The sequence below is a fragment of the Myotis lucifugus genome, unplaced genomic scaffold (genome assembly GCF_000147115.1).
Source record: "Myotis lucifugus unplaced genomic scaffold, Myoluc2.0 scaffold_328, whole genome shotgun sequence".
Lineage (NCBI taxonomy): Eukaryota > Metazoa > Chordata > Mammalia > Chiroptera > Vespertilionidae > Myotis > Myotis lucifugus.
The window spans coordinates 76,623-93,150 of NW_005871376.1; the positions used below are offsets into that span (position 1 = coordinate 76,623).

The 16,528-nt window shown below is 55.6% G+C and overlaps 2 protein-coding genes across 2 annotated transcripts; one reads left to right on the forward strand and one right to left on the reverse strand.

Moving 5' to 3' along the window:
- Positions 1 to 133: 133 nt before the first annotated feature.
- LGI3 (leucine rich repeat LGI family member 3) lies at positions 134 to 7,576 on the reverse strand. Its single transcript, XM_006100722.3, has 8 exons — positions 7,232 to 7,576; positions 6,383 to 6,454; positions 5,542 to 5,613; positions 5,134 to 5,205; positions 4,930 to 5,001; positions 4,573 to 4,742; positions 4,259 to 4,423; positions 134 to 2,276 (listed from the first exon to the last, which is right to left on the reverse strand). Exons 1-8 carry the CDS (start codon positions 7,435 to 7,437, stop codon positions 1,459 to 1,461), a joined length of 1,647 nt encoding a protein of 548 aa, XP_006100784.2. The 5' UTR covers positions 7,438 to 7,576; the 3' UTR covers positions 134 to 1,458.
- A 5,812-nt stretch (positions 7,577 to 13,388) lies between these two features.
- On the forward strand, positions 13,389 to 16,329 carry SFTPC (surfactant protein C). The gene is made up of 6 exons (XM_006100723.3): positions 13,389 to 13,727; positions 14,400 to 14,558; positions 14,927 to 15,049; positions 15,307 to 15,417; positions 15,770 to 15,916; positions 16,125 to 16,329. Exons 1-5 carry the CDS (start codon positions 13,686 to 13,688, stop codon positions 15,905 to 15,907), a joined length of 573 nt encoding a protein of 190 aa, XP_006100785.1. The 5' UTR covers positions 13,389 to 13,685; the 3' UTR covers positions 15,908 to 15,916; positions 16,125 to 16,329.
- The last annotated feature ends 199 nt before the right edge of the window (positions 16,330 to 16,528 follow it).

Consider the following 16,528-nt stretch of genomic DNA (forward strand, 5'->3'; position numbering starts at 1 on the left):
TCAGAGGAGGGGCAGGAGGAACAGGTTCTGAAAGCTGACGCCGGCCCCTGCGAGCAGCAGGGACAGACAACATGCTCTGTTCTGATGAAACAGCTGCTGCTGACCGTTGCACTGGACACCTGAAAGCTGGCAATGGGGTGGGAACTTTTTATTTGAAGCAAGTGAATTATAGCATTGCCCCAATACCCCCCAGCCCCGGCATCCTGCCACCAGAAGCCCCTCCCCGAGCCTGCTCCACCACCTCCTGCCTCCTACCCGCTATCCCCAGCACACTACCTCGCAGCTCTATCCCCAGCACACAGCAGGGGGCAGCAGAAGCTTGGCTCCCAGGTGCCACTCCACAGGGCAGGCCCTCAAACCTCTACCACTCAGTTTGCCCTGAAAGGCAGTGCCCCTGGGGTATGCCTCTGTGGCCTGGAGGGGTGCCAGAGCCCCCAAGATGCTCTCCAGCCCGGCTCTACTCCTGGAACCTGTCCAGATGACTTGAGTGCTTGCAGGGTCCCTGGCCTGGCCAGCTCTGGGTCCTGGACAAAGGATCCAGCACAGTTCAGTGTCCATTCACATCGCAAAGGAGGGGCTGAGCCTGGGGGCAGGGTGGGTGTCTGAGGCGGAGCAGCTACAGGAAGGAAAGCAGGAAGGCTTTTGTCTGGGTAGTCTGCCCGCCATGGTGACAGGGTCAGAGAAGAATGCTCCAGCGAGAGAAGAGCCAGCACTGGGAGGGAAGACGTCTGGGTTTGCTAGGGTTGTTGTTGTTATTGCTTTGGGCAAAGGGGCTTTGCCACCATTCCCATCCTTATCAGCCGCAGGGTGGGCACACCAGGGGTGAGCAGAGGAGGACGGTCGTGTGCCCTCTCCAAGAAGACAGGCAGGTAATAGAGGCGGGCCGGGTTCCTTTTGGCAGGGCCGGATCTGCGTGTGTGCACAGGGAAATGGGTGTGGACAGGTGTGTGTGCGTGTGGCTGAGGGCGTGGCCCAGATCCCACATGTGCATGCAGGAGGAGGGGAGGGTGGGTGAGTGTACCCGCCGTAGGAAGGATGTCGTGTGGCTACAATGTGGGGCATGAGCAGGTTGAACAGACCCCTGGAGCACCAACAGGAGAGACCAGAGGGTCAGAAGGATCAGCCCAAGACCTTCCCTCCCAGCACCCCTCCCCTCCCCTCCCCAGGCCAGAGCTTGTGGAAGGCAGCAGATCCAGAGGGGCCTGCAGATGGGGTGAGGGATCCACAGGCGTCCACAGATGGGAGGGTCCCAGTAACTTGCTTGCCAGGTGCATACACAAGTCCTCATGCTAATTACAAGGATGACAATCGGCTCCCGGGGCCAGTCCATGTGGTGCCCATGCTCACCAGGAGTGTGTGTGCATGAGGTTAGCTACATGTGCCTTCACACAGACAGGCACCCACGCTGCTCACACAGAGGCTCCCCCTCAGCCTCCAGTCCAGAGCCTCGGCACCCCGCTAGGCACTAAGATCCACCACTACGTGTCGGTACACAAGTGTCTGTCCCTTGAAGCTGGGGGCCAGGAGCAGCTGGGCGTCCCCAGCAAGCATGTAGCAGAAGGCCCGAGGGGCCTGCACAGCCAGCTCCTGGAACCGTACAAACTTCTGCCGCCCCTCATCCCACTGGTAAATCTGGGTGAAGGAGAAGTCACTGCCCAGCGCCAGGTAGCGGCGGCCACCCACCAGGAAGGGCTGCAGGGCCATGGAGCCGCGGGAGGGCAGGGCCTGCACCTCCGAGAAGCGGGTGCCCTCCCAGCGCAGGATCTTGGAGTCCCCTATGTAGCGGCTGAGGCACAGGTAGCTGTCCCGCCCGGCGCGGAAGTGTTTCACAGCCTGGGCATCAGGCACCTGCGTCACCTCACCCTGGGCCACAAACTGCTTCTGGGTGCGACTCCACTGATAGATGACCGGCGCCTGGGAGCTACTGGACACGATCAGCCGAGGCTTGCCCTCGCCATCCACAAACTCCAGGTCGGTATCACGGTGCCAGGGGTGCAGGGCCTGGTGGGAGTAGAAGCCATTCTGGTGCCAGCGGTAGAGGCTGGTGGCGCCCGCCTTGGAGCTGTCAGCCACGGCAAAGTACCAGTCACCGTCGATGCGAAAGGCCTCCAGGTCGTTGGGCTTGCGCACACGCTGCGGGTCGATGTCCTGCAGCTTGGTGAAGCGCGTGGTGTTGGGGTCCCAGTGGTAAATGTAAGAACCACCAAACAGCTGGGCCACCACCACGTACAGCTGGCTGTCCACCACCATGGGCTTGCAGTGCACGGCCGAGGGGGCTGCCGGGACACAGGGAAGCAGCGTCAGGCAACACAGGTAGCTTCGTGCCCATGCCCAGCCTCAGAAAAGAGGGCCAGTCCTCACCGACCCCCGGCCAAGGCCACGTCCCTCTGCTACAGCAGTCCCTCCCCGTGAAGTTCCTCTAATCGCTTCACAGCTAACACAGTTAGTGTCAGCATCACCCTCCATCCACCCTTGAACCCCAGGTTCAAATATACTAACATGGAGCACAAAATAGGTGTTCCTAGATATTCATTGACTGTTTAACCATAGTGTTAATTATTGAATCTATATTGTGTACAGTCACTGTGCTAAGTGTGAACATATTACCCCAATTGTTACTCTGAAATGCACCCTATTATTTTGCCATTTCATACAGAAAGAAACTGAGGCTCACTGACTCGTCCAAAGCCACGTGCTGGCAAGTGGCCAGGCTGGGGAAGGAGGGGGAGTTTGAACTCATCCATAGCTCAAGAACATTCTCCCAAGAACTCCCACTTTTGAAAGGCTTTTATGTATGAGCACAAATGTACGTGTGATCAACCAGACTGATTCGACCCCTTCCCAGGCACCCAAAGCGTATGGGCCACACTCCCCACCTGTCCTGGTGTCTCAAGTCATCGCTTTCACGCACTCTCCTTCCCCCCATCACTCCACCGCTCCCCAAGGGAAGCCCATGCTCAGCCTCAGGCTCTGGCAGTTACTGAGTCCCTCTTGCAGCCTTCGTCTGCCCACCCAGCTCCTGGTGATTGCCCAGCTGCTGACCACCCACTCCTGAGCCACCGCAGCTCAGACGCTCCAAACACCCTCAAGCACCTCAAACTCCAGCTGGCCAAAACGTAGCTCCACATCTACCCTTAAACCTGCTCCTCCCCCTCCTTCTGTGTACTTAATGTCAATTTGTGGCTTCACCTAGTCACCCCAACCAGAGACCTAGGAGCCATCCTCAACACTTCCTTGTTCCTCATTCACCCATTGTTCCTGATCAATTCCCAAGTTCTGTCAACACTCCTTTCTGCTTTCTAGTACAATTTGTGTAAGATTAGTGTTATTTCTTCCTTAAGTGTTTGCTAGGATTCACCAGGGAAACCATTTTGATCTTGTGTTGGGTGGAGGTGTTGTTGTTTTTTTATAATGACTGCAAGTTGTGTCATAGATATAGGGCAATTTAAATTTTCTGTTTCCTCTTGTGTCAGTTCAGTCCTCTTTTCTAAATATAACTGAGACACTGCTGCTGCCTCAGTCCAGGCTCCAGCTGATCCCTCTACTGGTCTGCCCACATGTTTTGTCCCATGCCTAGCCACTCTCCACAAGGCTCACAGAGAGTTGTCTAAAATATAGATTGGATTGGCTCACACACTTTCTCAAAGCTTGTCAGTGACCTTGTCCTCATCTCTCTCGGGACTGCCACTGTCCACCTTGAACCTTATGCTGCAGACATATAAGCTGCTTCTATCAGCCTGCACTCACACAATAAGCTGTTGCACACCTTGACTTTGCTCATGCTGTTCCCTCTACCAGAACATCCTTCCCACATTTTTTCTCCTAGTTAAGTCTCCCTCAGCATTCTAGACTCAGTTTAAACTCAGTAGCTCCTCCTTTTTAGTTCATTGGCACTACCCACTTACTTAAGCCAGAAACCTGGGCATCACCTCTGACTCCTCCCTCTCCCTTATCCTTCAAAACTCAGTGTAGGCATCCCCTCCACCAGGAAGCTTTCCTTGATTGCCCAGGGTAAGCCTCTCCTTTGTGTTCCCAATGCATCGTGTTCATATCATCCTCTTACACCGACATATTATATGGATATTATCTGTGTATGTATCAGCCTCCCTCCAAAGACTAGAACATTCTTATGAGCCGAGGCCATGTCTCATGTATCCCTCTCCCTATAGGAACTCAGTGGAGAAGAACAATGGAGCCTCCCACCCCCACCTCTGCTCTCCCTAGCTGAGGCCAGCACAGCCAGGCTGGGCACAGGTACCTGGGATTCTATCATAATCTCGAAGCTGCCGTTCAACATAGTCCCACTTGAGGACAGTGCAAGCGCTGGCACCTGGCTGGGCCAGAGCCACGTAGAGGTCGCTGGAGTAAAAGAAGGGCTCAGCTGACACCGCTGGGAAGGACAGGGTCTGGTACAGCACGAAATCTGCAGGGATTGGGGTGGGGAAGAGTGAGAGTTTGTTGGGTGATGAGGATTGCATAGTGAGCAAGGCAGGGGGGTGGGGGTTCAGGTGATGCCTGTGGAGCTCCCTTGGGGAGGGGCAGCCTGAGGCCAGAGGCAGGGGCACCTCCTACCTGTGGTGATGCAGTCGAACTCCCGCAGTGGCAAATCCTGCACTTTGTGCTCTTGGAAGCGGGGCGGGCTGGCGCAATAGATGGGGGCCACCGTGGTGTTGGTGTGTGCCAGCCACTCCACCAGCCACTTGACCTTGCAATCGCAGTTGAGCGAGTTGCCCCGCAGGTCCCTGATCATGAGGGTGATGGAGGGGACAAAGAGAGGACAGGCTCTTAGCTGCTCAGCCCACCCCCCAAAACCAAGCCCTCCTAGCTTCTCAAGCCTTTATGATCTTCCCAATGCTGGCTCCCACACCACTCCCTCCCGGGACGTGCCCCTCTGTGGCACTGTCGAAAGAGCTAGGACTCAGGCCTTACAAGTCACTCAGGATGTCCAGGGGCCGGAAGATGTCCCTAGGCAGTGTCTGCAGGTTATTGTTGGCCAGTGAGCTGCAAGAGAGACCGTGGGTCACCTGAAGATGGTGACTGAGGCCAAAGGCCACGAGAGAGAGATGGGTGTGTGTGTGTGGGGGGGGGGAGACTGTGGTCCGATGAATGAATGTATGTGTGGGATGTACTCACAGGTGTGTTAAAGACTTGAGTCCTCGGAAAGTAAACTTGGATAATGCCCAGATGTCGTTGTTCTCAATGAAGCTGGAGGAAATGAGAACAGTATCAGCCATCACTCAGGATCCCCAGCCCCCACCCACCACCACCACCTATTTCCCTACACCGTGCCTAGATCCCCGCCCATGGCCCTCAGACAGGCTTCTAATGTGGTGACCTGAAGCCTGTGGTGACAAGGCATCCAGGCAGGACCATTCAGGCAGGGGGATGGATGAAGTGACCTCTGCTCTGTTCAGTCCTGCAGTCAGAGGATTCAAGGGCTCTCAGTGCCCCCAGCCTTCCTCATTCAACCTCGTCTCTGAGCCCACCCAAGCCCTTCCCGTCCTCCCTTCGACTCTCCATTTCCCCTTCCTTCCCACACACAGGTACTGCAGGTGCGACAGTCCTGTGAAGGCGTTGTCTCCGATCAGCGTAAACTTGTTGGAATTGAGTAACCTGGAGAGACAAAGGCAGAGTTAGAGCTTCCAAGGGTGTGCCTGCTGCCTCGCCCCTGGGCTTCTTCAAGGCCTGGCTGCCCTGCCTCCCACCTGGGACCCCAGCGGAGAACCCCAGAGCAGCCTAGGCAGCAAGACCAGGCAGGAGCTGCTCTGGTCCCAGAAACTCCCAGGGTCCCTGCAGGCTCTCAGGGTAGAAACGGCCAGGGCAGATCTCTCCTGGCAAGCTGGGTCTACCCCACGGCCTCTCTGCTCTGTGCCCCACTCCCACCCAGGCTCTGTCCGGTCCCTCTAGGGCCGATGGTGAGAAGGAGGTGGGGCAACTCTAGTGTATTCTCTCCTGTGACCAGGGCTTCAAATGTAAACAACCCTTTTAGAATTCCAGGCTCTATAGTCTTCCCTCAGTTCGGTTCCCAGCTCTTTCTTCAAACCCTAGGGGCACTGTCTCTAAGATGACCCTTCTCCCCTGCAGGGTCCACCCTCTGATACCCACCCAATTTACTGCACCCAGTTCCTTTGGGTCTCTAGAGGAGGCAAGTCCATTCCTAACTGGGCCCTAAATACCCACATCTTGGCTTTTGCATGCAATCCCTTCCCTCCTCTCCAACCACTGCTCCTCCCCCCTTCCTGACCCCAGGCAGCTCCACCTCTTGTGGCATATCCATCAGGGCAAACGTAGGGACACCTGCATCTTAATTTCCAAAATCTATCTGTTCCCTTCCACTGCCCCTCCCCAAGCCACCCCACCTCCCACAAGGCCCTGTCCATACAGGAACTGCAGCAGCGGCAGGTGGGAAAATGCTCCGTCCTGGATCTCCGAGAAGGCAGCGTTCACCAGCGTCCTGCAGGGGACACCTGCGTCAGTCCTCCACCTGAGGCCGTCTTCCCCTTCTCACCGCCTGCCTTCTTCATTACCTCCCCTACTGCCCCCTGAGCACCACCGGCCCCAGGCTTAGCTCCCCTCAGCCAAAAGCAGCTTCCATTAGCCACACTTTCATGATCATCCAAACACCCACAGTGTGCTGGGTGCTCTTGAGCCATGGGGCCCTCGAATGGGAATAGGGATTAGCATCCTGCTCCCAAGGACCACACAGCCGATCTGGTCCAGGAGGCCACTGCTGCAAGTGACAGTCTGACTGGCTGGGTGCAGAGTGGCTGGCGAGACCAATGACAGGCACCTGCCCCGTGCCAGGGTGCAGTGTGGGTGTATCTCACTCCCACCCCTCCCCGGCTGCTCCCCTCCCTGCCCCCACTAGAAGCCTTTCTGCCCTTGATGTGACATCACAGGCAAGGGCCCACATGCTGGGGTAAGCAACCCCCCCCCCCTCCAAGTCCAGGGGCCTGCGCACAGTAGGTCTCATTGATGCTGCTGGTGGTGATGATTCATTCTTGGCCACGAAGTCCTGTTTTCCCCAGCCATGGCTGCTGAGCCTGCCTGACTGCGGAAGTCCCTGCCTGGCTGATACCTTGAGTCTCCGGTCCAGAGGTTCCCCTGGAGTCCTCCTGGTCCCCACACTCCGCAGAGGGGGAATGGGGGTCTCCCCACCCACGCCCAGAGTGGTCCTTGCCGTCCTCCCCCTCTTGGCTCACCACCCGCTGGGCCAGGGCTGGGCACTCACAGAGAGATGACCTCGGCCGGCAGGTTCCTGGGCACTGCCTTAGAGTCCACGCAGAAGGCCGTGTCCCTGGTGCAAGAGCAGCTGGGTGGACAGGGGGGCGTTTTGGGGGGCCTCTTGGCACTGACTTGCAGCATCAGGCAGAATCCAAGCGCGGACAGAGCCAGCAGCCTGAGCCCGGAGCCCCGCCTGATGCGCAGCCCCGCCATGCTGCCTGCAAGCTCTGCCTCCGGCCACCGGCTGCTCTGCCCCGGCTGCTCTGCCCCGCCGCTCTCTGCCACCTTGCGGGCTGGCACCACCTGGCCACCGGCAGCCCCTGCTGCAGCGAGGGGCCGGGCTGCCGCTGCGGTGAGCAGACTCCCCCAGCCCTGCTCGCTCCCGAGAGTCAACTCGGATTGATACGCGCAGAGCGGATCTGAAGGCGCTGGGGTGGCCGCGGACTGCGGCGGCGGCGGCGGCGGCGGGGGCGCGCAGGGCGGAGGGGGAGTCCCGGCTGGGAGTAGCCAGAGAAGGGAGTGGTTGCGGCCCTGGCTGCTTTGTGCTGCATACCCTACTGGCTCTCTCTGGGCCATCTGCTTGTGTCTGGTACCCAGAGCGTCAGTGCGCCAGGGCATGCGTGCAGGGTGTCCGTGTACATCCTAGGACGGCATGACTGTGCGTGTGCGCACACCTGTCTCCGCAGGCACGTGCACAGATCCCCTGTGAGCATTTCCGCATAGGGAACCGTGTGCCTCTGTGTCGCCGGTGCACGCCTGGACCCTCCGTGGCACATCCTCTCAGCAGGTTCACGGGCATGTCATAGGTGGCAGGCGTGGGTTGTGTTCACGGGAGTCTCCACGGCTCCTGCACAGAATGTGCCTTTGTGTCTGTGTGAGCTGAAGGGGCATGTCGTCACTGGGGCTGGCGTGGGAATGTGTGGAATTCTGGAACATTTCTCACTACACAGCCACAGCCTGTTGGAGCTGGGAGACTCTTGGAAGTTTTCCAGTCCAGAGCTTTGTTTAACAAATGAGGAAACTGAGGCCCAAACCAGGAGGAAAGCAGCCAAGCTTGCTATCACACCTACTGTGCGTTGTGTTCGCTACTTACTGAATCCTCTCCGCCTTTCGAGATGGATGCAGTGAATCCCCTTTTACAGATAAAGAAAGCGAGGCGCATAGTGCCAGAAAAAGAAAGGGACAGAGCCGGGCTTTAACCCCTTCTGCCCAGCTCCGGAGTTCACAGCCACGCTTCCATTCCAGGTGTGGTCCAGGCGGCCCAGGGGCCCTTGAGAACCTTTCAGGGGCTGTTTGAGGTCAAACCAATCTTCCTATTCATGTTAAGACATCATTTGCCCTTTTCACTTTCATGCTTTCCCAAAGTGCCCTGGAGTTTTCCAAAGATACTTATGTATCTTCTACTAAGCCAGAAATGAAAGAAATTTATAAAAATGTAAAACAATGACACTCTTCTCTTTCTCTCTCTCTCTCTCTCTCTCTCTCTCTCTCTCTCTCTCCTAATATATAATATATAATATATAATATATAATATATAATATATAACATATAACATATAACATATAACATATAACATATAATATATAATATATAATATATAATATATAATATATAATATATAACATACATATATATTTCTTTATAAAATAGTACATTTCATTTAAAAATTGATGTTATTTATGTTATAACATATAATGGATTTATTATTGCTATTTTAATTTAATGCATTAATAAATATTTTAAATGTCTCAGTAAATATCAATATGGTAAATATCCATACATATAACCCACATGCACCAAATGCTCTTTGGGGTCCTCAATCCTTTTGAAGAGTGTTAAAGGATCCTGAAACCAAAAAAATTGAAAACTGCTGCTCTATACCGTGTTACCTCTCAGGAGTGTGTGTATGTGGTGATGATGGGGGTGACTGTCCCAAGAACTCCCAGGTATAGGACAAGGGGAGCCTGGAAGTCAGGTGGCTGGGCTCCCAGTTGCTCTTTCCACATCAAATCACTGGGTTTAAGATGCCTCCCTGGCCTCTGCCAGCAGGGCATTGTCTGGTCTGAGCTTAAATCCATGCCAGGGATGCCCCTGCCCTTTGATGCCCACTTGCCACTGCTTGTCCAGCTGCCCATGCTGCCCTCCCCATGCCAGCCAGTGGGAAGACAAGCAATGGGGGTGGGGAGGATGGCTGGGGCAGCTGGGCAACCACCCCTGCTTGTCCCTGGCACGGCTCTGCCCAGGACACAAAGAGCAGAGTGAATCCTGTTCTGCCCCTGCAGCTGAGCGGCTGGGAGGAGGGAAAAGGGAGACACACACAGAAAGAGTGGCTACCATGGGGCTCTCCACTCTCACCGTCCTCGGAGGCTTTAACCCAGAGACACACAGAAAGGGAGAGGCTGGGTCCTACTCTAGTGAGAAGAGGTTCCCTGGGAGGTAAAGACAATCGTGACGATTGGATTTTCCCATCATGATGTCATTGTATTCTCACACCAGCTTGGAGAGGGGGACAGGACAGGTTCACTAGTCCCATCTCACAAATGAACACTCTGAAGTCTAGAAAGGCAGAACGTCTCATTCAGGGTCTGAGAGCTGGTCAGTGAGGCACTGAGACCTTCACGTACCGAAGGAATGAACTATTGACCTCTTGCCAGGCACCCCCTCATGTTTGGTGACGACAGTCTTATCATTGACTGTTGGCTGCGTGCATGCCCCTTGCTTGCCCTGCAGCAGGTACAAGGAAGCTTCGGGAACACTGGATCTCAGGGCTGGTCACATGGCTGGCAGCCAGGCCGGGAAGATAAAGGCACCCACTTAGCTGATGAGAACATCAGTGCGCAGCTGGTGAAAACAACAGTGCGTGCTAAGTGGCAAGTGAATGTGCAGCAGGGAGGCTGGGAGGTTTCGGAGGAGGAACGAGGCACCGTAGGCTGGGGCGGTGAGGTCACAGAGTGGGTGCCATTGCTTCTTGCTTGGCCTTTTAGGGTGGGTGGTATTGAGAGTTGGAGAGGCATTGAGGGTGAGCCTTCCAGGAGGGAGAAACAGCCTAAGAAAGGCCAATAGGAGAAGGCCACAGCAGAGGGCTGGGGTGGGGGGCGAGGGAACAGCTATGCCCAGCTAAAGGCCCCTCCCTCCTTCCTTCTCCAAGGTTCCCAAGACCTCCATCAAGTTGGTGCCAGCATCCGAACTTGCCTCATGAAACTGGAGGGCATCTTTCCTTACCAACCTCCAAACAGGCAAAAATAAATAACCAGAAGAGAGAAAGAAGGAGGAGAAATCTGTAAAGCTTATGAGAAGTACAGCCTGAAGGCAGCCTGCAGGGGAGACTGAGGCCCCAAGAGCAGCGGCTTCTCTCCAAGAAAGAGCCCTGGTTCCCTGATCCAGTGATAATAGCAAGCCCTACACACAGCACCTGCTCAGAACAGCCCCCAAACTGGGCTAGGCAGCCCCCAGAGATGCGCACAGGGACCCCAAGATGCTTGCAGTTATCCTTGGCTCTCCCGCTGGCCCGCTGCCCACCTGGCATCAGCCCAGCATGTATGAGTCGGCCCGTCAATCCCAGTGTTGCCAGGACAACAGGGGATGGGAGTAGGGGCCCTGGGGGTGGGCAGGGGTGGGTACTGCAGGCAGCTGTCTCCTGCATCTGGCACCTGCACACAGCTGAGGCCTCACACAGTCGAGAGGACCCTCCCCCCTCCCTTCAGACCCCCTCCCCCTCCTTCTTGCCTCCTAGGACACTTGCTGCTAGAGACTTAGGCAAATATTTAAAGGAGTAGTTGGGGGGTGAGGAGGGTGGTGGGAGCAAACATTTCCTTCCTTCTCTCTTCCTCCTACCCCAGCTTCTCAGGGGCTCTCAGCTCAGATGCCAGGCTGTTGTGCAACCTGGAGGCTAAAGGCGCCCAAGGGGGAGTGGAGGCCCTTGTGGGGACAAGGAACCTGCCAGGGCTGGAGAGTTGGGAGTCTGCTCATGATCAAAGAGCAGGGCCAAGTGTGAGGAAGCCCCCAGGCAAAGGTCAGAAATTGGGGTGAACTGCTGGAGTTACATCACAAGGAAGATAAGGGAGTGAGACCCAGAGAGGAGCAAGGTGTGGGCTCAGACTTACACACTCATGAAAGTTTAGAGGTGAAGGTGCCTTGGGGTGCCCCTGGCCCAGCCAGCAGAGGGCAACCTGAGAGAAAGGATGCCAATGTCAGGTCTGATCAAAGAATTGAATCGATGCCCCCTCCCCCGGGAACTGACCTTTAGGCCACTTCACAATGAACACTCCACTTGCTTAGACCACATTCCACTTGCTAAGACCATTGTCGCTCCCCTCCGGAGTTTCCCAGGACCCAGACCTGCACAGAGAATTCTCAGCCCAGAAAAAGCCCGCTTAGAGTCCTTTAAAAACCTCTGACTCCCAGTCTTTGGGGGCTGGCGCCATTTTGGGGCTCAGCCCGTCTGGTATCCCGATGACCTAATAAATTCATAATTCTTTACCCCTTTTGGCCTTGTGCGTTCCTCCTTTGGCGACCCTAACAGCCGCCATTAGTAGACTTGGTTTAGCACAATGAAGCAACAGAGATGGCTTTGGGGAAGAATAGGAAACAAGAGATAAAGAAAGATAGAAGAGGAAGGTCCACAAAGTGAATCCCATTTGAGTGAGAAATGTTCTCAGGGCAGATTTAGGATCAGAAGATATAAAAAGAGTGCAGGGAGGCAGGGTGATGGCAGCACCCAGCAAGTGGGCTGATGCAAGGATGAGGAGATCGGGAGTCCAGCAGTCACCGCACCCAGCCCCGTACACTCCTGTCTGGGCGCAAGGAGGCAGAGTCAGGCCTGGAATCTGCTATCAAAAGCCTTCAGCTGCATCTATGAAAATGGCTCGCCATCCACTTGACACAGAAGACCCCACTAAATCATGCAAATCAAAAGGTTCAAGTCTTCATGGTCACTTCTTTTTTAATCCTCACCTGAAGATACGTTTTTATTGATTCTAGCTAGAGAGGAAGGGAGAGGGCGAGAGGGGGTCAGAGGAAGAAAAAGAGAGAGAAAGAGAGAGAAAGATCGATCCATTATACATGCTCAAACCTGAAGCCTAGGTATGTGCTCTGACTGGGAATCGAACCCGCAACCTTTTTGGTGTATGGGATGACACTCCCACCAACTGAGCCACCCGGCCAGGGATTCATGTTCACTTTTAAAATGCTCATGAAACTACTCCCACCACCAAGAGGGTATGAATATCCCAAAAGCCATCAAGTATCTGAAGGATGTCACTTGACAGAAGCAGTGTGTGCCATTCCGTGGTTACAATGTTGGAGTAGGTAGGTGTGCCCAATCCAAACAGTGGGGCTGGACACAGGGTCGGTGGCCCAAAAAGAGTACTGAATTTTTATTGCACAAGCTTAAAAATGAAGAGAGTAATGTTGAACTGCAGGGTTTAGAAGTAGATCCTCTGGTCATTGAGCACATCCAGGTGAACAAAGCCTCCACGAGAGGGTGCAGCCCTCACAGAGCTCCTGGGCTGAAGAACCCCTGGGTGAGCTCCCCCTGCCACAGTGAGATGATCTTACTGAAAAAGAGCAGCTGTCCGTGAACTGGAAGAAGAGGTTGCACAGAATAAAAAAATAAAATAAAAGACATCCTGGAAGAAATTGAAAAAACAAAAATATCTGACCCAGGAATAAATTTAGCATAAAATAAATGCAATTAAAATAAAAGCAGGGTGCAGGGGGGAGAGTCTTCAGCTTACAAACTAACCCATAGCAAAGAATGAAAATCCTCAGGTTAGTACATAAGCATTTGTCACCAGAGGAGACGGAGTATTCAAAATTCGGAAAAGAATGGCTAGGGGGCAAGTCTGAAGTTAGATACAGAAGTGTGGGTGACGGGGAGGCAGGTAGAGTATTTCACATGAAAATCTGACGTTCCGATAGAATTTATGAGCCGTTCGTGAGCCCGCACACCGATGCCTTCAGCGGTGTCCCCTCTGGGTCCACAGGCACTATCTCCTCGCTCCCACCCTGGAGCTCATCCCTGCTTGGGGGAAATTCTGTGGGGGGAAGTGATGGACTCCCCATTGCGGCAGACTCTTGGCTTCCTGAGAGGTTCAGCCTGGCAGGAGAACAGTGGAAGCCACAGGACTACAAGGGCAGGTGCCAGCAAGAAAGGCAGGCGCGCCAGGAAGACACCCATCGTGAGAGGCACAGATTGCCCAAGGGCAAGTTTGCTCAGCTCACCCAGCTTTGCTCTTGCTGGGCCAAGAGGACTCATGTGCCAGGGCCAAGGGCCCTTGGGCGCTCTTGCAGCTGGCTTATCAGGGCCTTGGTTCTGGAGGGCCAGGAACAAACAGGCTTCAAAGCCAAGGACTTGGCTGGCAGGAGAGGGCCGGTCCTTCACCTCTGTCCCCTCTCCCTACCGGCACATATAAGACCCCAGTCCCATCTGGGAGCTGAGGAGAGGAAGGTCCTGCAGCAAGATGGACCTGGGCAGCAAAGAGGTCTTGATGGAGAGCCCGCCGGTGAGTGTGATCATGTGTGTGTGCACGTGTGGGTGCATGTACGTGGTGAGCCCTGCCGCCTCCAACCTGTTTCCCTCATCCAAATTCATGTGCTCAATCAAGCTAGAACTGTGCTCAGTTAGGGCAGGGACGTCAACCACTAAAGACAGAGTCCCTGGGGGAGATAGGCATGGCAACCAGTGATTCCAATGTAAGGTTAGTGGAAAGAGCTGAAGAGGACGCTGAGTAGGGAGACACACTTGAGGCTCCACAGAGACAATGGCATTGGAGCTGGCTCCAGAATAAGTAGGAGCTCCCAGGTGTAGAAGGAGGAAGGCACTGCAGGAAGAAGGGTGGTATTTATAAAGGCACCGAGATGTGGGAGAACATGGATTATTTGGGGAATGGAGAGGGACCGGGCATGGCTGGGGTGCCAGGGGTCTGGAGGAAACAGCAGGAGATATGACTGGTGAAAAAGCTCTCCTGGGTCTCTCCAAGCGAAACCTCACTACTAACCATCTATGAGTTTATTGGAATCCAGGGCACCTCTTCCAGGAAGTCTTCTCTGATCTCCTCATCCCTCCTCTCCACATTCATAGCATTGGTGGCCCAGCCCTGGAAGGGTGTGTGCAGGGAGGAGAGGGGGCATCCTCATGACTTCACGCCTGTCTCCTCCCTGCCCTACCACATCAGGACTACTCCGCAGCCCCGCAGGGCCGGTTCCGCATCCCCTGCTGCCCTGTGCACCTCAAACGCCTTCTCATCGTGGTCGTGGTGGTGGTCCTTGTCGTCGTGGTGATTGTAGGGGCCCTGCTCATGGGTCTTCACATGAGCCAGAAACATACTGAGATGGTGAGCAGGCCTAGGATGGGGTGGGCAGCCAGTATAGGACATGTCTGAGAGGTGGGATGGGGGGAGGGGACAGGATGGGTAGATAGCAAACTGCCCAAAAGGGATGACAGAAGGCAAGGGACACCTCCTGGAAGGACAGAGGCAGGAACAGGCTGGCAAACCTGGCCTGGGCTTTTCCACCAGGCCCCTGCCCCTGCCCCTGCCCCATGGTAGGAGGCCTGGTCCCTCCAGCACCTGGTTCCACTCGCCTCTCTGAGCTGTCAGGGAAGAAGGAATTAGTCGGAGTACAGAGGACTGAGGATGGGCATGAGTACCAAAGAGACAAGTGGGGAAAGAGGAATGCCAGGCAGCACTCTGCCCTCCCCCAGGTCCTGGAGATGAGCATTGCGGGGCCGGAAGCCCAGCAACGCCTGGCCCTGAGTGAGCGTGCCGGCACCACTGCCACCTTCTCCATTGGCTCCACTGGCATCGTAGTGTATGACTACCAGCGGGTGAGTATGCCTGGACCTCTTGACCTTGGGCCTGGGGGACCAATGACAAGATTCCCCTAGACCCATCCAGCTGTGACACTTCAAACAAACCCATCTCTCCTCATCCCCCAGCCCTTTTGCCTCCCCTGGGTATGCCTGCACCCCAGCTTTCAGTATGGCTCCTGCCTGTGCCCAACCTAGAGGGAGAGGACCCAGGATAAGGGTTAGAGAGTGAGCAAGGCAGGGCCTCCCTGAATGAACTCGGTTCCTGTGCCCAGCTCCTGATTGCCTACAAGCCAGCCCCGGGAACCTACTGCTACATCATGTCGATGGCACCAGAGAGCATCCCCAGTCTCGAGACCCTCACTAGGAAGCTCCAGAGCCTCCAGGTGGGTGCGAGGGTGAGGATGGGTTGTCTCCTACCCGGGACTGCTGGGAGGACCGCCTGAGGTGATGGCTATCTGTCACCTGTAGAGCACGACTCCTGGGAGGCTGCCAGGTGAGGGCCCCTCTCTAGACTCACCTGTCTCACACCTTCCCTACCTCTTCCCCACTGCTGCCACACCACCCACCACCAAGCTGCCGAACCCACATACCACCTGGGGGCTTCTGACTCCAGTACAGCCCCCTCTTTACTGGTCAGAGAGACTGCCCGGCACACCTGACGTCCTCCATTAAGGGCCTTGAGTGAGACAGCAACTCAGTTCCCACGCTCGGCTCCAAATCAGGTGTTCTTTCCAGGTCAAGCCTGCAGTGCCTCACTCTGAGCTGGGCCAGCCGGAGGGTCATGACCCTGGCTCGGAGTCCTCCAGGAACCTGGACTACCTCGGCCCCACCCTGAGCACCCTGTGTGGCGAGGTGCCCCTCTACTACATCTAGGCCCCTCAGGTGAGCAGGTGTGACCACCAGAGCACGGGAGCACCAGTGCCAAAGGAAGGCTTGGGCCACCTTGCCTGGTCAGCTGACCTGGCACTGGGGGATCCATTGAGGCCCGTCACTTAGGGAGATCAGGGGAGGGAAGGTCCACAGACATTCTCAGCCCCCCACCCCCCACAATCCCTCTCCCTCACATAAACAGTGTTTCTTTGCTTCGCAGAGCCTGCGGACCCCCAAAAGGGACAGGAGAGATCCGTGAGCAAAGGGTCTTTGGCAAACAGGCAGGAAGCTGCTCCTGCTACACGATAGGGACTGCCCTGGAGTGAGGAGCTGTAGGAAGGGGTGGCAGCCAGCAGGGGAGAGGTGGCTACTAGGGGCCAGGGGACCTATCACACAAAAATAAAGCAGCCTGATTGAAAAATAAATGGTGTCCCTCCTCTCTAGTCCCACAGCCCTGGTCCTGCTCTTGGTGGGGGCGGGCTAGGGGGAGGGTAGGGCCTTGGGGAGCAAAGGGGGGCTTTCCCGGTCCCCGTCCCAGGATGATGGGGAAGAGGGGCGCGGGGAGCGATCCACGGGCTTTAGGCGCCCTCCAGTGGTGCCTCCCCAGGGAGGGCGAGAGAGAAC